General features: G+C 35.0%; 1 protein-coding gene across 1 annotated transcript; it reads right to left on the bottom strand.

Moving 5' to 3' along the window:
* Positions 1-3,494: 3,494 nt before the first annotated feature.
* On the bottom strand, positions 3,495-24,404 carry LOC136254592 (extracellular matrix organizing protein FRAS1-like). Its single transcript, XM_066047338.1, has 10 exons — positions 24,315-24,404; positions 18,092-18,229; positions 15,165-15,401; positions 14,953-15,093; positions 14,683-14,892; positions 14,470-14,622; positions 11,924-12,130; positions 7,877-8,017; positions 6,893-7,099; positions 3,495-4,021 (listed from the first exon to the last, which is right to left on the bottom strand). Exons 1-10 carry the CDS (start codon positions 24,379-24,381, stop codon positions 3,651-3,653), a joined length of 1,872 nt encoding a protein of 623 aa, XP_065903410.1. The 5' UTR covers positions 24,382-24,404; the 3' UTR covers positions 3,495-3,650.
* Between the last annotated feature and the right edge of the window lie 887 nt (positions 24,405-25,291).

Raw genomic sequence — 25,291 nt, 5'->3', positions numbered from 1 at the left:
AAAAAAGTTTGACTGCTCTATTAGGGTTATTTGAGCATTCTATTAGACTATATCAATCATTTTCATGGTTTTCAGTATCACTCCATGAAGATTAATTTCGGCAAGATATCATTCTAGGGGGGAGGGGTATGTGTAAGCTCCCCATCCCTTCCCTCTTTCCACGTCTATGTGTGTGCATGTGTGTTTGTGTAAATCAACATGCAGTTTTAACATTTATTCACACAATGATGATTTGTGTTTCTTAGTTTACTTACCCAATGCTGAGATATTACGAGTATGTAATTCCACTTCAAAGGGATGATAGACTGGATGTGATAGTAACAATGTAAAATAAAGAAACTTATCATTCTCAAAAGCTATATACTTTTCTTGATAGAAATAGAGTACAGGGTCAGATGGTAAAGGAACATAGATCACAGCCTCACTTGGTGATCCAAGCATCACACCAAACTTCTTACTATCTTCTGGTACTTCTAATGTGACATTGAATGATGCAGGGGTATGTAGCACTTCAGGAAACAATAGTATCTGTACTAGAACTGTGTCCCTACCAAGAGGAAATCGCACTACTTTTAAGTCAGGATTAAAGAAAGGACCACCTATTATGTAAGCATAACTGAGAGTAAAAAGATAAAACAGTACAAACTCTACATGAATACACAAAAAGTACTGCACTGTTAACATACAAGTATAAGGAAAATCATATGAGTAGAAATAAAAAGCCATGAAACAAGGGAAGTTATCTACACACCTGTAGCTACCCTACAGTGCACATTTAATTCCTACTTCAGTCACATATAGCCTGTCAACTGAAGTAAGGTCTTAATGCCCACTATAGTATACTGTAGCTGCAAGTGTATAGGCAACCTTCCTTGTTTCAAGGCTTTTTATTTCTACAATTCCTAATATTTCTAAGTTTTCCTTATACTTGCTTGTTTATTCTTTTTGTAATTTATGACTAGTGAACCAGTGCATGTACCACAAAGAAAAGAATGGTGCCAGGTTTCATATAAAATTAATTGTACAACTGAACACATTCCCTGACTGAAAAAGTTACATGGCCATATGTTTCGTTTCCAGCTACGTATGTACCACCTGTTATACAGCATTACAGATGAAGAACACTATGAGGAGCTCCTCCCACTCACTATGGATATTACACACACAATTCTCTTGAATAGCCATCAAAGAAGACATTACCTGCTTTCCACCAATCGGCACCTATGCAGTAGTAGAGTAAGAAATGTACTGGCCGTAGGGCTGGGCGGTATTGAAAATTTACTATAACGATATATCACGGGAAAAATATCACGATATTACTAATTATCACGATATTTTTCATATTTTGACAAATGCTCTACTTGAAATTACACCTACCTACACATGTGATATAACCTGCAGCAACATGAATGGATGCACAAAAATACATGTACATGACATTAACCATTAATACATGGTGATATAGACATTAGCTAGACCTACAATTAAGCATGAAGAGGATGTGTGTACACCCAAGTGCATGGCATAAATTCAAGAGTTCTACAGATTCCCATGCATGACTAAAAGACTGCTAACTGTAGCAAGAAAAGCTCATTCACCCATGTACATTTTATTAGCTACAATGCCACAATGTGCAGAAACATTCTTTCCTCAATAATAATCCAAAATAACAAAGTCCCTTCAGTAGCTATTTTCATATTCGCATGGATGCACTATAGAGTTACTTGACTGCTCTATTAGAGTATATAGGTGACTGCTCTATTAGAGCATCTCGATCTTTCCTGGAGCTAAACAGCAGCACTATGTTTACAGTAGTTAGCTAATACGAATATTATTGGAGAACACCGCGGTGATCACGATATCACGATAATATCGTTTCCAAGAATTTTTGACGATACTGGTATCGTTACATCAGAATATCGCGGTTTTACGATATAACCGAGATACCGCCCACCCCTAACCGTGAGTCTTGATAGCTATTTGGTACTTCTATTTATACAAGATGATCACGACATATTTGTAGGACTATACCACACCTAGATTCTGGTAACCATTACTAGTGCAACACTAGCTGATAAATATAGTAAGTCACTGGTTCAACCATTGCTACCTGTTGTGAATTCTGATGTACGTGTAGCAGCTTTAAATCTGGTGGTCATCTGGATACCTAAAAGACTATCAGTTGTTAAAGTTAATTAGATAACTTTGAAAAGAATTATGCTGTCATCATAATTATAGTACAGTAGTAAAGGGATCATGGAGGTTTGGTTTTCTTGCCAAAAAGTATCACCCAAATACTAGCCTTACTTTTCCTTCATAACAGCATTGTTTAGCTAGAAAATAGCCAAGTCCATAAAATTTTCTTCAAAGTGATCCGATCCCAAACCCTTCCAACAAGTTATGTTTTTTTTTAAATTTATTACTGAATTTTCTACTAAAGGTTATTACTGCGCATGTAGTAAACTATAATATATATCAGCCTTGGCTAGAAATTTCTGGCCTTTATATGTAGGTGGCAGTACTAAAGAAATATATGCACAGGACGACCAGCAGCATTTCAGTGGCTACAGTCATTAACACAAGAGAGACTATATGCTCCAGCCAAATGTACTATTTTGGGACATCGTGATCATAGCCATTATACAAGGGACCACTCAATTCAAATGACTGTTAACACTAACTCCACCATTATAATGATAAACGGTTCTACAAGCTTGTACACTGTATTATGGCCTACTGTGACAAGCCAAAGCTTCAATTATAAGTTTCACAAAATTGTAAAAAAATGCTCTGCAGAAATTACTGACTCGGTGGAATACAGAAGTGGTGCAGTGGAGCACCTGTCCAGTTATTTGAGCACCAGTTATAGTATAGTTGACTATAATGCATGAACGTGTTAAATACAGTACATGTATAGTAAGGCAATTTTTGCATTGCAACTTTAAAATTTATAGACTATTCCAGATCACTAAGTGGTCCCCAAGGAGTTGGATAACTGAAATTCCACTGTAAGTAATGTACACAACATATACAATAATGTTACTAATCACAATGCAACAAAAATATAAATAATGGCTGAAATCCTTTTTTGAAAATAGAAAGGGCATTCTGATTACAAGTGACCAAGGTCTGTGAATATCAGACGTGTGACACATACCCCTTCACAAAACCAGGTACATATGTTCCTTAATAAACCTTGAAGGTGTGTGTATTGTCCATAAGTCTTAATTTATTGTGTACCTTATACTTGTATGCTTGTTCACTATATGTTGTAGATGTTAATTGTATGTGTGTTTGTAACACTATGTGCATGACTGCTGAGTAAAGGATAAATGCTTTGAATTAAATCAACAGTATAGTCAATTAGTAAGGGTCACCCCATAACAGTTTCAAGGTATATGTACAGTGCCAAATGTGATCATTTTATGGTACTACTATGGATGTCTCTAAAATTTACACACAAATGATGATACAATGCTGTCAATGTATACTACACTAGCTTTATTCCTAGCATGCGTATCTGCACTACTGTACTTCAGACTGAAATCACATTGTCTGTACATAGTAGTCTACAATACTAAAACATGAACTTGTATATGACATGAATGTGATACAGACAAGTGAGATAGTCGGTAAGAATTTCTTGCTCTTCAGTTACAAGTTATGATTCCAATTATAGTTTCTTGTTCCATATTAATTTTAACAGTAATGATGTTGGAGTCAAGTTGAGATAGATTTAATGCAAACACTAATTTGGATGTCATTGGATCGGAGAGTAATGTTACATTTCCTGATTTCACTGTTTCTCCTGAATAAAATGTAACAACTACAGGAACACTTGAAAAGTCACTGTTGACTTTGGCAGGGTGTTGCTCAACATAACTATCTGGCAACTCTGATGGTAATATTGTTACATTGTATGGTAATGATGCAGCCTTTGAAGCCGTTAATGTCACATTTATTACTCCATCTGTTGTACTACAACCTTTGTATTCTTCTGATTGAAATTCTACAATAATCACTAAAGAATGAAACAAAGAAATAGTATGTGTACTGTACTAATTTTTACAACTGTAGGTATATGCATGGAAACTGTAAGAACATGCTTGTGTGCGTTGTGTGTGTATTTGTGTTGGCATATTTGGATCAGCATACATGCACTACATGCATGCACCTGTATGTATATTCATGCTGAGTGAGGTATGCAAAAAGACTGCACCATGCTTGTGCATTATTTTATATAGAATTCAATCATCATTTAAAGGCTAATGTTACACATAATATTATCTCATGCTTATTCTTGTAATCTAAACTTTATTTTAAAAGTCAAAATCATTATTTTCCAAGTTAGCTATGTATTAATTTTAGGTCATCACCAAATATTGATGTAGCTAATCTATGTATGTAACATTCTACATAATTGGTAGTTTCATTTGTGCTGCTAAAAGTTAATTAACCAAACCCTACATGCAACACATGATCAGGACACACAGTAGTGTGTCGTGTGACCAAGGAAATCCAATGGGTGCGCAACAGACAAGTGTGTATTTTACAGAAACCAAGAAAAAGTAATATTTATGCATTCATACCTCAGTAATGGCTGCATACAGTAGCAATATTGAGTTATACTGAAATCATATTCTAAACATTTGGTTATTATAATTGTTAAGTATCTCATGAGGGACCCACAAGAATGCTAAAACCTGTAAATACAATCTTAAGGGGGGACGCTACTAATTCCTATGGCTTCACATGCAAAATCTTGGTTTTCATTGATCTGTGCTTGCTTTCCATCCCCTTTTACATCAGTTGTGTTTGTGGTAATTAAAAATCACCATCTCAGGTTAGAAGTACTGACTTTATGACTCAGTTTAGTATTTTAGACCTAAAGAATGAGAATTCGACAAATTTTGGATCTAGTCTCACAGTTTTAATTCTATGCTTCTTAAACTTTGTCATCTGCTACCTAAGTATGTTTGTAACAAAACTATGGAAGTAATTTTTTGAAGTATTTTATCAATTGAGCTATTTAACTCTTTAAATTTTCTATGAAAAACAGTTATCTCCTCTTTTGAAGCCATAGTAGTCATTCCTAAAAGTCTGTTTCCATACTTTTAAAGATAATGTTATTACAAGCCACTGCAAGAATTTTTGGGGAGTTTCACAATTAGCTGTAGGAGGAGAATCGATTTTAGTGTTAAAATTACAGTGTTTTGTAACCACGCCATAATTTGTACATACTTCAGAGGACTTCACTCAGATTTGCACTGAACAGAAGTTCAATGTCTCAACTACAACATGTATTATTCATCAGGTGGACAACAGTATCTGTGTTGGCTTTACAGCTTCATATAAAACACATAATTTTATTCACGGAAGCCATAGGACATAGTTGCTTGCCCCCAAGCATTTTGAGTTACTTTGAATGCTGAAGTGAATTCATATTCACAAGCAGATAATGTTTTGCCAAGAGATTTAAGAGATCTACATACTCCATGAATTTAGTTAAAGCATACAATCGTATTACAACATAGCTCGGTGGGAAAGTCCCTACTTTGGCATTGAATAAAATAATTGTTATAGCTAATGTGCCAAAGTAGGGACTTTCCCACCATGCTATGCTGTAATACCATCATTTATCTCTTGTTTCGTTACTTTTTATTGCATAAATCCAACTTCATAAATACTAGTTTGTTTAGTTTTTTGTTGCAGCTCAGCTAGACTTGTGACTGTTCTATTAGAATTCATAGACGCATGACTTGTATTAGAGTATCTCAAGTCTGAAAAGGGATGTGCAGCTAGCTACACCAATTAGGCCTTGCCTTCTGTTAAGTAAATAGCTAGGTTGTGAAGAGGTCCATACTCTATCGCGATTAGTCAACCTAGATGGGTGTGGTTGCAAACTAGCCTGGCGGCGCCCGTCCCTTTGCACGCTGCCAGACAAATCGCGAATGGGATCCCAATCACGACGTTGCAAATATTTAGTATAACTCTTATAGTAGCACCAGGACTGAAACACTTCAAAAATCCAGCTCTGAAAAAATGGCATCTAAATATGCTAATGAAAGAAAGTCTTAATACAGAAAATTAATGCCTTGGTATGGTTTCATTGGATGAAGAAGAAGACAAGCAGCCTGATTGGAGATAAAAGAAAAGAAAAGGCACAGAGGGCCTACACTTGTTGGAACCCCAAAAGGAACATCTCACTGGTGAGTTTGTTAGTGTGGCGTAAAATGGTGACCGTGCACTGCTTCATTTAGGTTCTAGCCTTGTGACTGTGGTCAGTTAAGTAGTCAGGCAGTCAGGCAGTGAGACTAAAATTTGAGTTTTGGCAATTTTAAAAAAAATTCTATATCTGGCCATCTGTAAGCGTTTTGTTATATTTTATGCTACATTATATCATATGAACTAATACTATTCTGTAAAGGTGATTTTTGTCACATAAGATGTCTCTAGGGTGATTTTCAAAGGCAGAATTTTGGGAGTCACTCAAAATATTTTGGGGCAATCCCTACTAAATGTGCAACAAAGCCTTGTTTCAGGTGTGTTACAGCTAGGAAGGCAACACATTGTACTGAGAAGGCTTATAAGGGCCCTGGGACACGCTGGTGTAGATATACAATCCATCCTATAGAATATCAGGAGGTGTCAGTGTTGCATTAATTACTTCAACCTGTGGTTCCACATTTTTGAGAACACAAAATGAATGATAAAAAACGCTTTACCAACCTCCTCTGCACAATGGCAATACCACACCAATTTGATGCTTCTATTTACTAATGTTTTATGTAAAACTGCAAATTTACACTATATAGTAGGTCAGCAAAATTAATTTGCTAACATATCAACTAATAATTGTGAACTTGCAATTAAAATAACAACTACACAATACCATCATTGTCATCAATGATTCCAAGCAATTTGGTAGAATTTCCAGTAGCCAATGAAATTCCAGGAGTGACAATCCTTGTGACTTTAATTACAAATTCCTCAGGTGGCTCAGCTACATCATCATCAACAATATCAATACGCATCATATTGTATGACCTTTTACTGCTAAATAGTATTCTGTTAGATGAGTATTTGTAGTCCACTCCATCTATATAAACATCCTCAGATATCGAGAAGTCAGTACAATGAGTACTTAATATGTGACCGGATTTCATATAACAAGGCTTCCACACACACAAAATCAAACTTACGATTTTACCAGAAATGGATTGCTGGTCTAATACACTATCATATTTCACACTGTACTTCCTTCAGCACTGGCAAGTCTGGTTTCTGTAGCAGCTTTCTTCCGACCCTGTCAAAGCCACGAGTGTGAGATTGGCACCATTAAATGGCCATGGCTTTGTGATAATGGTGTGTAGTGAGCTGGGACTTCACAGAGAGCTCGCCAATAGTGTTCTCAGTCAATTTGGAGTAATTTGAGGGCCATGGAGGGCCATGGAGAGCCCAAACTTGGCCTCTGGATTCCAATCGTCTTCTTACTTCATTCTATACCCGTATATTAAGACCACCGTCCATCCCCACCCTCCCACCCTATTACTACCACCTGTGATATTATTACCCCCTCGAAAAAAGCTGCTCAAAACAGGGCAAATTTTGGGTATCAGAAATGTATACACCCACTCAGTGATAGCTAGTGAACAGATGAACAATTGGTGCAAATTTTGTTTGCACAGCTGTAGGCACTGGGAAGTTATTACACAATGATTCCTTAAAACCGCCATATCTCCTAACAAAGCTTTGTGCGTCGAAGCCTTGTTTTGTCAAATTCAGTCACATATATACATCTTTATATATAACCATTGTTGTAATTATGCTTAAATAGTAAACACACTATATTTGTCTAATGATATTTTAACCTTACCAACTGCTGAGACATCATTAAACTGTAATTCCACTTCAAATGGATAGTCAATTGGCCATGACAATAGTAATCTAAACTGAAGAAAGCCTTCATTTTCAGTAACAGTAACTCGCTCTTGATCAAATGAAAGTGACACATCATCTATCACAAATTACATAAAAGAATATTAACACAACAATACTATGTTTGAAGATCAAAAAGGTAAGTTATATATACATATATATGTGTATATATATAATTTAGAGTGCATTAAACTATAAAATTTTACTTTAAATGACATAGCCATAGCTTGCCTGTTTGCAATCACATTTAGATCCAAATTTGTATATCTATTAAAATGAAAATGCAGCACCTAGTTATTATTTAATTATAAAGGTTCTGGATTACTCTTAAATTCCTCAGTTCAGTGATGTAGCCAGACCACCAATAGGTGGGTGAGCACACCTACTCACAAGTTTTTCCCCGTACAACAAGTAGAAAATGTGAGTCAATCTTTAGTGGACTCTACAAGTCTACATACAGTTGTTTTTAAAAGTATATAAATGAATCTAACTTATTACTTTTAGCCACTCAATCACCACTAAAAGACTCTATGCTGTTGCACCAATTTAAGTATTTTAGAATGATAGACTCCCTGTACTTGCTAACAAAATCTCAGTTGGTGTTTTTGTCTTAACGAAAATATAACTACCAAGATATGTACTATTCTCAATAATAAAATTATGCTTTATCTCACCGATTGTGCCAATAATTTTGCTGACAAAATTAACGTGTCCCTGGGTCATGTGTGTCCTAATTTAGTCTTAAACTAGCATAGCTGAAGAATAAAGGGATTAATTTTGGACATCAGGTGATGGTCTCCCTTGCAAATAATATGGTCCCTACTAACTTACCAAATCCTTACACTGTGATAAGTTTGTGTCCAAAGAAATATTATATGAGCTGGTGACTTTGGTCCATATCACACAATTATACAATAACAGTATTTTAGTGTACAGTACATACATTAACTAGACCATAATTATAGTCAGGTTCACTATGTCCAAAAATACACTTTCGTTTAAAGTTTACGGGGATTAGCAAACCAATACATTTTTGGAAAGCTTAGAGCATGAGGAATCTGAAAATCAATGTTTACATTTGCTCAGATTCCTGCAAGGTCAGCATTTTTTTAATTTCAAAGTGACAGCTAAAAATAACAAATTTCTAATACATCAAGTTTAATTTTGACATAAAAGTTTAATAAATGAATTCAACAAATTCTCTGGTGACATTTTTACACTTCTATTCATTAGAGGTGACAGTTAACCATGAATAATTGAAAGTTTTTGCAAAGGGAATAGAAGAATGCCCATTATAATTTATATGCTGCAATAATTCAGGAATAATTAACAGTAACGAATATTCTGGAGCATAACTGGTGCAAAAGTGTAACTGGTGCAATGTATAATTTGACTTCTAATAAAACAGTTCAAGCCTGAAAATTTAGATACTCTAATAGAGCAGTCACATAATCTAGTAAAGCAGTCAACTTTTGAGCCTATTTTTTTTTGCTAATGTGCTTATGCATGTTAGCATAATAATAATATTATTATTATTACTAGATAAATTTTGAAAGAATTTTCATTTCCTACGACAGTAGTTGGAATTTGCTTAATACAGTAGTTTTAAAATAACAATTGGTAAGAACGAATTCACACTGATCACCAAGAGCAATTTTTTGCACCAAACATACTTGCACCAACAAGTTAAAATTGATATATACACAATCTTAAAAATTAATATCCACAGTAAATCCAATGAAAATTTGCTTTTCAGTGACAGAATTATTGTATATCAGACATATTCAAATAATCCAAAGATTGCCATTGTCAACGAATTGATTCTTATCCAAAAATAAACAAAGGACATTTGGCACATCTATCTGAGACATTTTTAATGACTGGCTCACAAGTAACTGCTTTAAGTATAAAGTTGGATTAAGGATCAAAAAAGTAAAGAAATAATTGAATAGCTAAACAGTAGTGAAACAAGAGATTGCCTATATACTGCAGATGTACTAGTGGACATTTAATCTGCAGTATATAGGAAACCTCTCTTGTTTCACTACTGTTTAGCTATTCTCTTGTTTCTTTACTTTTTTGATCCTTAATCTAACTTCCTACTTATTTTTTTGTAACATAATTATGACTGGTGGACCCGTACATATGTTGCATCAAAAGGAGGACAGGCACCTGACAAGCCATATGTCTGGACGCATGCCCCAACTATCAGTTATGTAGCTAAAAGGGAGGTAGCCATGACGCTTCATTTTCATCTACAGTATGCTTTGCCCAATACACAACATTGCAAACAAAAAACAGCATGAGAAGTGTCCCGACAATCAGTCATATGGCTTATGGAAATACAGCCACAGGGAAGCCGTACCACAATATAATATAGCATGAATTGACACCTTGCATTATCAGTGAAGAGAACTGAAACACAAAGGAGGACAAAGGCAAGTCCACGATGCATGTATATATTGTATGTTGCCAAAATCAAGCCTGTATGTCAAGTTATGCGTGCTTGGCTGGAAGCATCAGTCAGTAAGTCAGCATAAACTTTTGTTGAATAGAAACGTTTTAAATGCTGTAGAAACTTGTTGGAAGAATTTGGAATTGACATTTTGGGGCTTGGCTGTGTCTAACCAATGCTGCCAAGCTGTCATGAAGGGAAATTGAGACTGGTTTCAGGGTGGTATTTTGAACTGGAAAAGCTCAATTCTGCATGATCCCTAAAATACAGTATAAGACTGTATGATGCATTGAAAATGACAACAGTGACACTGCTGATGATTGTTATGTACATGTATGTACATACACAGCCATGATGTCTTCATATGTAACTATGCTCTACTTCTCAATGTTAATAATTCACTTATTCAGTTTGCTTCATGCAATAACTATCTGCCAAATAAATTGTTTTTAGGTTTCTTAGCACTTTAGAGGCCATTAAGTAATGGATTCTATATGGGTGTGAGAACATAGAAATGGTGTTTGTATATGAAGAAATTTGCACCATATAGACTGCTATTTTCAAACTGCTGATTGACTACCATGCAGGCATCTGTATACAGTAAATGCAAACATTGATTTTCACTGATCTCCATGCATTCTCCAAGCTTTATGTAGGCCCATAAATTTTGAACAGTTATCTTTGACATATATAATTAACCTGATTATGTCAATGTATACCACCAACTGACAAAAGTGCCAGTCAGGGTGAAATCATAGTCGCCAATTGCTAATTAACAAAATTACCTTGTAGGGGAGAATATTTTATGTAAATTCCAATCGTTCTTTCAAACCTAAAATTAGCTAATCTCCTGAAATTTATGCCCAACATAAGCACACTAGCTAGGACTTTCACAAATGCGACCGCTCCATTAGAAATGTGGACTCAAAAGTTGACTGCTTTATCAGAGTAATTGACTGCTCTATTAGAGTAACTCAATCTTCTCTGCTGTTTTTAGGCTTGAACTATTTCTGTGGAAGCCAAACTAATACTTTACACCAGTTATACATGTATCTCATCCAATTAATCTGGAATATTCCTTAATTCTTTTTGCTAAAATTTATTCCTGAGTTATTGCAGCATAATGGACGCTCTTCTATTCTGTTTGTTAAAACGTTTAATTTTTCATGATTAACTATCACCTCTAGTGAATAGAGATGTACAAGTGTCACCAGAGAATTTGTTGAGTTCATTAATGAACTTTTATGTCAAATTAAAATTGATATATCAGGAATGTCTTACTTTATTGGTTGCCATTTTGAAATTTAAAAATGCTGACCTTGCAGGAATCTGTGCAAATGTAAACAATGATTTTCAGATTCTCCATGCTCTAAGCTTTCTGAAAATAATTATATAGGTTTGCTAATCCCCATAAAATTTGAACAAAAGTACATAGTGAACCTGACTAATAGTAGTATGTCCATTACTTGTTTATCATGTACAAGTGTACATGCATGTGTAGTAAGCAGGCTTTTTACCCATACAACTAACCATCTTTAATGTGGACAGTCGCAATTTGCTGATTTCCTAATCGTACACCTTTAGCTGCTGATCCTGGTGGCACTACAATTTCCACATAGAAAGACTCTGTATCTTCACTGTCAAAATCATCATAAATAGCAATGTCTGTGGTGACTATTGATTGTTGAGCTTGAACATCAACAACATGACATGTGCTATCAAAATCAGCCTCAGATACTAATGTGGTAAGGTACATAATCAATGATAACACATCTGTTGTATTTATAAGTAAACAATAAGAGTGAGCTGGAAGAATCTAATTTGAACACATTTCCCATTGGTAAATGAGCAATTTGCTGCTAGAAAAGAGGATACTTGTCACATGCTGTTACATTTGTTTAAGTACTGAATACACCACTCAAAAGTAAAAGAAAAAACTCATGCAGTGGAAAGAGGTTGTTATGGCTATGTATTAGCTCTGTAGAAGAAGACATTAGCTACAATGCTGATTGGTAGGGAGCAAAGTAGTTGCAGCCATGCCCACAACAGTGAGTCGAAATTTATAGCAACCTTGGTAATACATTTCTTATTTTTACAAAGGACATACTCCTATGATCTATGGCTTCACCTAAAAATTAATGATTTCTGCCACTGATCCCTGCTCAATTTCCACTCTGTTTTATTTCAGATGTAATATACCTCCAGTTAGTAGTATTGACTACGTATATGTAGGCATTCCAGCATCCAAATAATTATAAAAAAAGTACTCTGTAAATTTCCAAATAGAACCCTGGCACAAAATAACAACAAGCATTTAACTTGTGATTTGCTCCATCATCTGAGCTTTTATACAGCTGAAACTTAACAATATTATGAAGTTATGCTTATGACAGCTTGGAAATCTTTAATGGTGCATGACACATCTAAGTAAGGTTTTTATTGCTTTGTATAGTCTTTTAAAGACTTGTGGTGCATGCAGAATACGCTAAAACTTCAAAAACACATGGTTACTTTGCTTGGGCATAGATACTTGACTTATAATAGGGATTGGCAACAGAGACATGAATGAAAATAACCCGCGTTTTGCTTTCCTGTATACTGTTAGGAAATTTTAAGTCACTAGAATGTTTCATGTGTTTCCACGATGATTTAGTCTGTAAAGGTATGTAGCTCCATTAAGGATTCTTGCTAGCATATGTGATGGAATTTAAAACGGAAGTGAAACCTAAGTGCAGTCATGGTGCAGTGAAGGTCTTGCCTTACATCTTTATCTCTCTCACTGTGACTGTGTGAAGTCTAGAGTAGATGAAAGTTAAGTAGCTGACATTAATAACTGTCTCTTACCATCTTTCTAATGGCGGATCTAGAACAGAACAATTTTTCCCCTCCCACCTTGTATCTGGACAGAAGTATGCCGAAAAGCTGTAGCTACATGACCATAGGGCATCCTCACATCTCTCTCTGGCTTACACCCTCCAGCCACACAGGGGTGATAAATTCTATGCATTTACTTTTGTGCACTACATGACACACAGAGATAGTCTGTTATTTGAGCTATTTGTGAGCAATTGCAGTCACTAAAGCTACTTTCCTAGTTGTTTAGGCAAACTTCTGAACTACAGTACAGTATAGTAGCTATAGGTGCCATAATGTACTATTGTGCAGCATAAGTCATCAGCCATGGCCTATGCTATAACTATAATACATAGTCAGTTGCCAGTACAGAACCTTTTCAGAGGTACAGCTAGCAATTGATACAGGCATCATGTGATTGAGGCATTGTGTGAGGCACCGCGAAGGAGTAAATGCGATCTGGCTAAACATCTTGACTTACAGAGGTATCTAGTAGTGATGCACAGATACCACATTTTTACTACCAATTTGATACCGAGTACATTTTAGATGGAAGTGGCCAATGCTATTCCGATACTGATATTTTTCCACACAGGCATCACTCAGAAAAACAATTAGTAATTCCAATAGTAGTTCATAGACTAGCTTATGTAATAAGCTCTTGAAGCTTTGCCCAATGTTTCTCAGGAATGAAACTCCTCAGAAAGTTGGCATATACACTTACTACACATGTGTTCTCTTGTCACCTTTACCGTCATCACCAATCAATCATCTGATTAACAGAAATACCCACTATTTGTCTTATGAAAAAAATATTTAAAGGTTATTACTACAGCACAAAGTAGTGTATTGCAGTAACATATTAGCTTATAACCAATGTAACCAGTAATACATTAAATTACACATTACTTTTATAAGATGTCTAATTATAATCGTCAGAAACCTAGTTACTTCGTCTTCTTCCATCTCTGTTTGCTCCAGAACTTATTCTAGTTACACATTAACATGTATCCAACTCATCATAGTTATGTTTAGTCTGTCAACACTTTGATCAACATAACCATCAAGCCATCAAGTTTAAGTTGTAAAAGTATAGGACTAAAATCCCTTGCATTTACATAACTTAGTAATTTTTGCAGGCCCTTACTGTACTTTATTACATAGCAATTATTTAAGTACATTGAATAAAATGATTTACATACACTGTGATGATATACATGTACCTTTGGATGATGAATGCAGTCCTCTATAGAACCGGTTTATTTTAAGTGAGAAGGAATTATTGAAGTTCTTTCTAGAAGCCCTGATACCAATGGCCACATATTGATTAGACTCTTTCACATAATATTTGCTTTGGATAAAATTGACTACTGCACCTATTGAAGTCCATCATTTAAACACGTAGTCACTGCTTTCTATGAAAATTGTATATGTACCTGGTGAGGGAGATGGCACTTCAACTATAGCTTGACTTGGTAATCCAAGCATCACACCAAGATTAATAGCATTTTCTGGTACTTCTAAAGTAACATTGAACGATCCAGGTTCACAGAGTTCCTCAAGAAGTAAAAATATGTGTACTAGAGCAGTATCACTGCCAGCAGGAAACAATACTTCCTTTAAATCAGGATTGTAAAACAATCCATCTAATAGAGACATTGCAAATAATTGATGTAATCATGCAACTGCTGTTAACTTATACATACCTCTTCCTGCAATATCCTCTGAATCAGGTATTACATTTACAATAAAAGGAGTGTCAAAATTACCAAGAGCTGTTAAGTGCACAATTACTTCAGTTGTATCAACACTTGCTTTATAACTACTAGCAGTAAAATTGACCAAAACTAAAGAAACAAAAAAAAACAGAATTTAATAAATGGAGGCCAATAATTCAGAAAAATATAAAATTTCATACCTCCAGAGTTGAGTATTTTTCCATCTGCCGTATTGTTCTTGCCTGCTTTCACCGAAAACCTTCCATTGACGTTACTGAACTCAACAGGGACAGACAGAGTAAACTTTAACATTTCAGTTGGTTCAATTGTACCATCCATTGCTATGATCATTGAGACATTCACTTGTGAAACACCAGGAGCAAATATAGCAATGAGTGTGTCTGATTCAAAGTCAACTCCACCACCAGTTGCACCAGCTGTATATAAAAATTTGAATCTTGAGATAATTTAAATGATATTAGGCTACTTGTAATGTACTTGCTAGTTATTTTGCAAATACGAATGTATGCTGGAAGAAATTCTGAATCAAGGTATAGTTTTTCAACATTTTTATCATTGAAATATGCATTTGACATATAAAACTGCCAATTCATTCACATCCAAACTAATGACATTGCGATATATTTTGTGATTGTACATTGCACTGTATGTTTTAACTTATATAATGTAATGAACTGGACAAATGAGCAAACCACATTTACTAATTTATAAGTCTGACCATGCATTCAAATACAACTTCAGTTAACAAGCAAGTAGCATTATAAAATTAATAGGTCCAATACCATGGGTGTTTAGGGGTTCAAACAAACTCCCCTAACTAAATACTAAACACTTATTTAAACACTCATTCAGTAATTAATTCATATTTTGTTGTTTGGTGCTTTACTAATTGAAAAAAATATATGATGTTTTGGTAGACTATCAGAGGAGGGATTGGTCATTAGCAGGTGAAAAAGGATTCTCTTATTTAGCTAACATGTACCCCACTCCTATTTGGAACTCCAGAAAACATGGAATAACGGAACAGCGGAATAACGGAATAAGCGAAAATTACATTCTGAACATCTTACACACTCTATAACGTTTATACACTCCTCACCTCACAGCAAATCTGTCGAAAATGCAATCGTGATGGCAGAACAATACTAGAGCGATCCTCACGGTGATCTTTAAATAGAATATGCACAAACTGTTCACTCTGTAACGATCTAACTAGGCTAAACTACTATCAAATACACTTCACTACACTATTGCTACAAAACTATAAGTTCTTTCTGCTATACTTGCTTATAACAGCTGTCATACACATTTAATAATAACAGCCTACGCACGCAATACACATTATTGTACCTCTGCTACAGTCTAGTCGTGAAACGTGATGCCATGGCACTCCAATATCCCAGTATATCCTATATTCAATCTCTATTAAGTTAAGACGCTTCGTTTTCTAAGTGCTAGCTACCACAATTAACACCAAGCAGCACGACTTGGAATTCTCAGGATATCTAGCGTGGCCAGCAGACCCTGCTCTTCACGCGGCGCTTTAAATTTGTCGATGCGCAAGAACTGCAGGTAACATGTCTAGGCATGATAGCTGTATGGAGGATCGAATAGCTATCGAAGCATAGCCAACTCCATTGTAGCAGAGGTACAATAAATGTCTGTATTCTGTTATTATTATTATACTTAAATAAACATGTGTGACAGCTGGTATAAGCAAGTATAGATGAAAAAGCTTATAGTTTTGTAGCGATAGTGTAGTGAAGTGTATTTGATAGTGGTTTAGCTTAGTTAGATCGTTACAGAGTGAACAGTTTGTGCATATTCTATTTAAAGATCAGCATGAGGATTGCTCTAGTGTTGTTCTGCCATCACGATTGCATTTTCAGCAGATTTGCTGTGAGGTGAGGAGTGTATAAACGTTATAGAGTGTGTAACATGTTCAGAATGTAATTTTCGCTTATTCTGTTATTCCGCTGTTCCGTTATTCCATATTCCGTGTTTTCTGGAGTCCCCTCCTATTTGCCTAATATCTTGGTGGAGCTGAATAAAGCTGCTAAAAGGTTTGATATATTCTCAAGAAAATACTATAATAGAACAATCAAAATATTAATGTAAATGTATCATGGGGTCACAGTTTTGAAGTAATAACAATTCTCTCCCATCAGCTGAGATGCAACATATTCTTCAAAGTCTTGGCCATTTTATCATCATTAAACATTTGCTACTACATGAGACGTAATATTATGTACTCAAATTAATACATTACTCTACTAAGTATTGTTTGCTTGTTTTAATCTGCTTTACTAGTTAGGCACTGGAGGGCGAACACTGGAGGCAAAGCCTGTACGAGGTGCTTACCACAAGCCAAAGAAGCTAAGTGAAAATCATTGACTAAAGTGAAATGGGACAAATACCTAGAAGGGGTTTGAAAAAAATCCATATGCATACATTGTAACAAAAGTGAAATTAGCTCCCTTCATGTATTATGTACAGTGTGCACATACTGCATAAGACTTACCTACTTGGTCCTAGCCTCTTAAAATGCTAAATTTATAACCTAAGCTTTATTTATCAGTCCAGTACAATCATGCGTTGCTGTAAGTCACATGGTTGCATGTGACCTACAAGTTGCAACTTTTTGCCATCTTATTGTTGAATACAGCTCACTTATAAATATTTGACTTCCAGATGAATCCTTTAAACTTGTCTAGGCTTCAATGTTTAGTATTGGTATTGGAATTGGTAGATCTAAAAGTACTGGTATCAAAAGTATTGGTAAAAGGTGGCATCTGTACACCTCTGTAAATAATTCAGATACAATTAGTACAGTGACAAGTAACAGTTGGAATAGTACACATAAAGAAGCCACCAGAGTCATTACAGAATTTCAATTTGAGGACAGATAGGAGAAATGGAATTTTTTCCTGCTACAGTGTTCACTAACCCCTCATCCCTTTTTGAAAAATCATGAGTCAGGTTAAATTGAGTATACTCCACTAAAGGCCGATTGAATCACAATACACCACCTTCCAGTAGTGCATACAGTGTAAGTGCCTCAAGGCTCAGCACTTGTATATACATCCCTGTACTTATGTAGTCCTACCTGTATCAGCAACTTCCATAGGTTTTACTAAAACAAAGAAAGGCCAGGTATAGTATCCATCTGCCTCTAAAGTAATAATCATTCTGCCATCTGCCTCCTTGGCTGAATATAAAGCTTGACTGAAGTTTATACTTATTGCTGTAGGAAAAAAATATTGCAGTTATCATACAGTAAGGTAGTACTTTACTAGGGATCCTTTCAAAACATTCCCACCCCAAAATTCTGCCATTAAATTCAGCATAAAAATTTTTACACCAAAAAACAGATACTGCACCTTCTGGAAAAGTCTTAGTGTATCTAACATCTAATTTATAGAGTTGAACCTTACAAAAATTTAATTTAAAAAATTGTCAAAACTTGATTTTTGGTGTGCCTGCCAGCTTTCTGCTTACCACAGTCCTAGTGGTTAAAAGACACATCTCACAACCAATACAATTTTATGATACAACAACAGTAGGCTGCGCCCGAGTACGAGTGTGTATATTTCGGGCAAACCAGCCTATTATGCTTTTAATTTTGCCTATTATGCTATGCTGCAGTGCTCAAAAATTTTGCCTATTATGCTCAAAATTTTTGCCACAGTTCCAATGTTTTGTTACTTTCTAATGGATAATGATAAACTTTGGCTAATGAACAACTAGTTAAATGTAAGAAGTATTCGTGCATTAAGAATTTGGCTACACTGTAAACTATAATAACAGTCATGTCAAATTACTACTTAATGTCATATCAGTGGCATCGACTGTTCTATTATTGTAAATTAACCTTTTTCTGTGGCATGCATTTTTTCTTACAATATGACAATTATTCTGCCTATTATGCTAGCAATATGCTTGATGCTTTCAGGCACCTATGCCATCCAAAATTATGCCAGCATAATAAGCTGGTGCCTAAACAACAGACACACCTGTGGAATGTGTCCAATTTTTTAGATTCTGAAGAGTGTATCCTTTTGTGGTTTGCCATTACAATTCATCTCCAATCTTAGTACTGCCACAAAGCTATTTGAAGTGCTTACAGTCATAGATTAGCTATGTATTTATGTTAGGGAGTAGATGGCTATACTTATAATAAACAAAAAGCAGAGCATAGTGATCATGCCTCTTAATGATCTAGTTGCATTTATAATGATCAGTTTTGCTACAGAAAAGAAGGAATAGAGAAAATTCCCCTTGATGATTTTATTTGGGATACCTCTACCAGTAGCTCACTCAAGATCAGCAGCAAGACCAAGATACTCTAAAAAAGCAGTCAACCTAATACAACAGAGATGCACAATATTCCAATGAAACAGTCACATGTGTGTATAAGTTAGTGTGTGCTGTATTACCAAAGAATGTAAACAAATTTAAAATAAAATGAAGTAGGATCCAAGCAATACCATAGATTTGGGTTGTTAAGCACATGTGTCTATTAAGCGCATATTGTTTGTTAAGCACATACATATTTCTTGCGATTAATCATGGCTGATAAGCACACATGGTCCAATGCAAAGCTTACACGCAATGAAGCTATGCACAAGAAAAAAAACTGGAAATACTGGAAAATTAATGTCTCCTCAAGTGCTTATGTCTCCCTTGAGGTCTCCCTTCACTGTGATACAGCAAATCAACCTTCTAGATTGCAATATTCTTGTTCATCACGAAGGATTCACTCAGAAATGGAGTCAAATATCTTTATACACTGGCATGGTGATCATGAACTACTCTATTACAACATAGTGATTCAGTGCTAAACACACCATAATTACTACTTAGGTGTATGCCCTTAACAGATAGTATTATTTTTACAAAAAGTTTTCTCTGAAAATTATAATTGCATGCACTTAACAACCCGACTCTACAGTATGACAAGTAGTGAAACAAGATAATGAATGATTGTGTTGCAACATAGCTTTGTGGGAAAATCTCTCCTTTGGCATAAGTACATATGGGTCATTCCATACCAAATCAACAAAAAAAAATCCGGACCCCTTTCGATTTTCGTGAAATTTGGCACAAACATGGCCCCTTTCAAGAAACTTTCTCACACCAAAATTTGGCTCATTTCATAGGTCTCCCTTTAAGTTATGACCACTCAAAGTTTCTGCTGAAAATTTTATTTTGCTTACATGTCTTCAATAAAATGGCCATAACGTTGCTTGTGATTGACGTAGAAACATCTGGTTTAGATTTTTGAAATGCTTATTAAATTCTCTTTCAGGTGATATATAATGTTTTATAATCGTTCAAAGGAAAAGGTCAAACCACAAAAATGTAGCTTTTTCCTTTGATCTTAATTTTCAAAAATATATATTCTTTAATTAAATATATTTTTGGTTTACATGTTGCTCTAATAACTACCATTCATCACTGTGAGTTTAAAGTTGGGACCAATAGTAGATCATGAGTTATAAGTGTTAATGTGTAGCCTTGTAATCACTGTTGTTTGTATGGTTCAAATACGCAAAGATGTAATACGAATTGCAAGTAACTGTATATAATAGTACGTCACAATTATTTTATACATTGTTGGTTTGTAAGTAAAGTTAATTTGTTTATGTTTTGTAAGAAAACCCTGTAAAAGCTTGTAATTAAATACATATACTCAAGTAATTTACCCCTTATCAAGCTTGTATATATTGTTTCTGATTATGACACCAAGTCGAATATTCAAGTTCAATATTTCATCATATAGTAGTGAAATATTGAACTTGATGAGATTTTCACTAGCTACAGTAACTGCTACTGTTAGCATTTAATGCTGATTGTTGATATGCAAGTACATATTTTGACACACAAATGTAGCTATAGTGGAAACTGTCTAAGCCAGTAAGGCCAATTTTTTTTGGCTTTAATAATGTAGGTGGCTATTTATATAGTTTGATGTGTACAAATCTTTTACTTGAACAATTTAAAGTTGGCCCTTAATAGAAAGGTGGCCTTTCATTACAGGTGGCTGCTAAGACAAGTTCCACTGTAATTTGAAACACTTACAAATAAAACAATGTTATGTAGCTGCATTCACACAGGCATGAATGTTTCAATATTGTAATCTACTAGAGCTTTTCTAACAAGTAGTAATGAACAACTGATGTAGTATTAACATTCTTTTCAACTTATACCTTCAAAAATTCAATTGTGTACTGATATCAATGTATCAAGTTTCCATGTGAATGATTGTAGAGACTGTCATGCAATATGCACCAGTTTTAGTCTCAACTTTTACTATAACACTCTGATTTAACTTTGAAGTTAGTTGCGTTGACCCTTTCTTTAATCAATTGTTGATGTATTTCACTTAAAGCTATAGATATGCATCAGTGTGCAATTGCTGTAGTGAATCTTTGTACAATGTAATTTCTATGGAACATTTCTATGATTCTATGATTTTCAATTATAGAATCAAATTATGAGCTACATTGCTATTTTTATCATGATACAGCTGATGTATGGAGTTTAAGCCAGTTATCTTAGGGCCAAAATTTATAGGCCTTAATGTGTAGGTAGCTGCTTAATACATTTGCATAAGTGTACAGCAACAATTTAAAATTGGCCTTATTGGAGTGGTGGCCTTTCTATACAGGTGGCCACTTTCCACTCTATTCCATCAAATTTTTAATTTGACGAGTAAGACAATACATAGTGGTTTTAGAAGTGTACATTTTTCCAGCAAAGGCATTATTTATAGGTTCAAACATATAAAGGTGGCCTTTAAGTGGCCATGCAGTAGTAGGCATTCCCTTTCAGAGTATGATTCAGAGTGATATACAGTGTAACATATCTTAGCAGCTACCTTAAAGGCCACCTTTTTATAAGGGCCAACTTAAAATAGAATATTTCTACTCTAATGCAACTATATGAAGCAGCTATCTAGGTATTAAGACCAAGAAGCTTTGGATATCACTAAGACATGACATTTCGATTCCACTTTACATGTACATATGTATGAATAACTGTGCATGTCGTTTGCATCCATTATACACGCGTATAAGATTGGAAACTATCATCATAATCTGTGGCCGAATATTATTGTACAGTAAGTAAAATTGAAAGAATACATTGGAATATCATTAGTTGTACAGTAAATCCCTTATAAATATAGCTACCTCTATAATAAGACCACCTCTATTTATAGGACACTGAACTTACAGCAAAAACATAATCAGTGATTCTTTTATTAGGCAGCCTTATTATTGCTCCAACTTTCTTAGCTTTAAAAGTGGCTCTGTTAGTATGGTTTCAGTGTACTGAGCCCTTGTCAATACAAACCCTAACTATTTTAATGCATAAAATGATTTTTGACATACTAATATAAGGTAACTTGCAATTGGTATTGGAAATTACACTAAAAATACCATACAAACAGCAGTGATTACAAGGCTACACATTAACACTTATAACTCATGATCTACTATTGGTCCCAACTTTAAACTCACAGTGGTGAATGATGGGTATTAGAGCAACATGTAAACCAAAAATAAATTTAATCAAAGAATACATATTTTTGAAAATTAAGATCAAAGGAAAAAGCTACATTTTTGTGGTTTGACCTTTTCCTTTGAGCAATTATAAAACATTATATATCACCTGAAAAAGAATTTAATAAGCATTTCAAAAATCTAAACCAGATGTTTCTACGTCAATCACAAGCAACGTTATGGCCATTTTATTGAAGACATGTAAGCAAAATAAAATTTTCAGCAGAAACTTTGAGTGGTCATAACTTAAAGGGAGACTTATGAAATGAGCCAAATTTTGGAGAGAGAAAGTTTCTTGAAAGGGGCCACGTTTGTGCAAAATTTCATGAAAATTGAAAAGGGTCCGGATTTTTTTTTGTTGATTTGGTATGGAATGACCCATATACAGTTTATAGTAGACATAAATTATAGTTGTAACACAACCATGAAGTTTGTATCTGATTTGTAAACACGACACCTGAGAGCCACAGGCCCGAGGGTAGAGTTGTTTACTTCTAACTGAGTTGTGGTATGGGGTGTGCGCAGATCAAAGGCACCCATTTGTAACACTGAAGGAACAAGAAAGCAAAGCTAATACTGGAAACTGCTGAGCGCTGTATACAAGGGACGATTTTACTTACCAATTACTGCCTTGATAGTTAGTTAATTCATTGTTAGCTAGGGGCTTTACTGGGGGAATTGATACAAAACTGTTGCCCCACTATGGGGCATCTGACAGCCTTTCTTTAAGCGTACAAGTATTAACTTTCTATACTACGTATGTCAAATCCCCACGCTGCAACTGGGGCCAATGGTGGGGATTTGACATGATAGGTATGCCCTACTATGGGGCATTTGACATTCAGCTGTGTCAAATCTACACTATACATATAAGTCTGAGGGGGTAGTGGGGCAATACATTGATAGGTGCATAATTTATTGGCGAATGAGCGTGTAGTATACAAATAGCTACAGACTCAGCCCAGCGGTTGTACTGCTTCAGACAAGTGCAGTGTTGTGTGTTAATTTGTTCCAGAGTGATTCATCTTCTTGATGTATTAGCCAAATTAATTGTGACTTCCTGTGTTGGTCTGGTGTTTGGTTTTGTTTGATGTCTTTGAGCTAATTAGTGGCCAGATGTGTGGCCAAGAGGAGGTACTTAGCCATGTTACAATTATTTTTAAACTGGTTTATAACTGATTTGTATCACTGGTGGCAGCCTTTGATCTGCCCACACACCATACTACAAAGTTAGCCTACATCAAATATGCCAGCATAGTAAAAAGCATAAGAGTTTGGAGTGGTATGCCAGCACAATGCTGGCATATAGGTAGATATTTCAAACTGTGGAGCTTAATTGTATGAAAACTCCCTAATAGAACAGTCAGTGGAAAGTGCAAATTGCAATAAAGCAATCTATATACATTGGTCATAGCTCCTTAGATTGATACTCTCTAATGGAACAGTCACTTTATAGTAAATACTCCAATAGAACATTTGCTGATTAAAATGTTCCATGATAATTGTAACAAATGCTGCTAAATTAGGAGCATAATGCAAGCATAATAGGAACACTGAAAGAGCATAATGGGTGGAATTTCGGAAAACTCCTGAAAGCATTTTGGGCAAAATTTTGAGCATATTTTGACTCAGGCCTATTACAAAGCTATTCTGTAATATGACTATTAGTTTCACTACTTTGTATCATTGGTATCACTACTTCATTTTTAAGTTATGTTATTATACTAAAAGATTAGTACATTCAAAAATACAAAGCCCACTTACTATTAATGTCTGCAATCTTAGCAACAGCTTTGCTGGGAGCACCTAGAAATATTCCAAGAGTTGTCATACCAGGTGACAAAGACAAAAACAATTCTGAAACTCTACTTAAGTACATTTGGTTGGCAATATAATGTATAGTTTTATTAGTTTCTCCAGGGCTGAATGTCACTTCTATTGTGTCAGTAGATAAGTCCTCAACTTCCCTAATAGATCGCTGGTCAGACTCTGATGGTGCTATTATGATAGTGTATGGTATTGATGCTGTCCCTGTGGCTACCACTGTCACTGGTATTATACCATCTGCTTCTACTCCTGAATATGTACTGGAATTAAACATTACCATGAACACTGCAGTGAAGAAAAAATAGGAAATGCATGGCTATATTAGACTGAAGTTTATTTTATAATTTACCATTGTTATTTAGAATCACTCCACTGGCCACGTAAAAGGCAGCTCCACTTATCACACATGGAACAGTTTCATCTCCTTCATGATGAACTCCTATGATTTCTATTGTAAACCGTTCAGTTGGTTCTAGTATTCCATCATCAATGAGGTTTACAGTGATCACTTGAGATGTGCTTCCAACAGGGAAAGTTACATTTACCAACACATCAACATAATCTACACCTCCTCCTAATGTGGAAACAAGAACATGTGTAAAGATAAACATTTCCTAGACATAGTACTTCATCATTTTATAGTAGCAATCCTAAACACTTAACAGCTACTAAATTTGACAATAGATTCTCAATTTTCCAAACAGTACTGTTCCTAGGTAATATGAATTTTCATAGCAGTAGTCCATAACACTGATAGCAGGATTTGTAACAAGAAGCAAGAAACAACACAATAATATTATACTGTAGTTATGCACAAATCTCCAGTCTCTTATTATAGTACTATAACAGTAACTACACACAGTAAAATACAAAATTTAAACTGAAATGCCAGGGTCATTGTTAAATTTTCACAC

The sequence above is a fragment of the Dysidea avara genome, chromosome 4, assembly GCF_963678975.1.
Source record: "Dysidea avara chromosome 4, odDysAvar1.4, whole genome shotgun sequence".
NCBI classification, from domain to species: domain Eukaryota; kingdom Metazoa; phylum Porifera; class Demospongiae; order Dictyoceratida; family Dysideidae; genus Dysidea; species Dysidea avara.
Note: the sequence above shows the minus strand (reverse complement) of the source record. Positions and strands in the feature narration are given on the sequence as shown.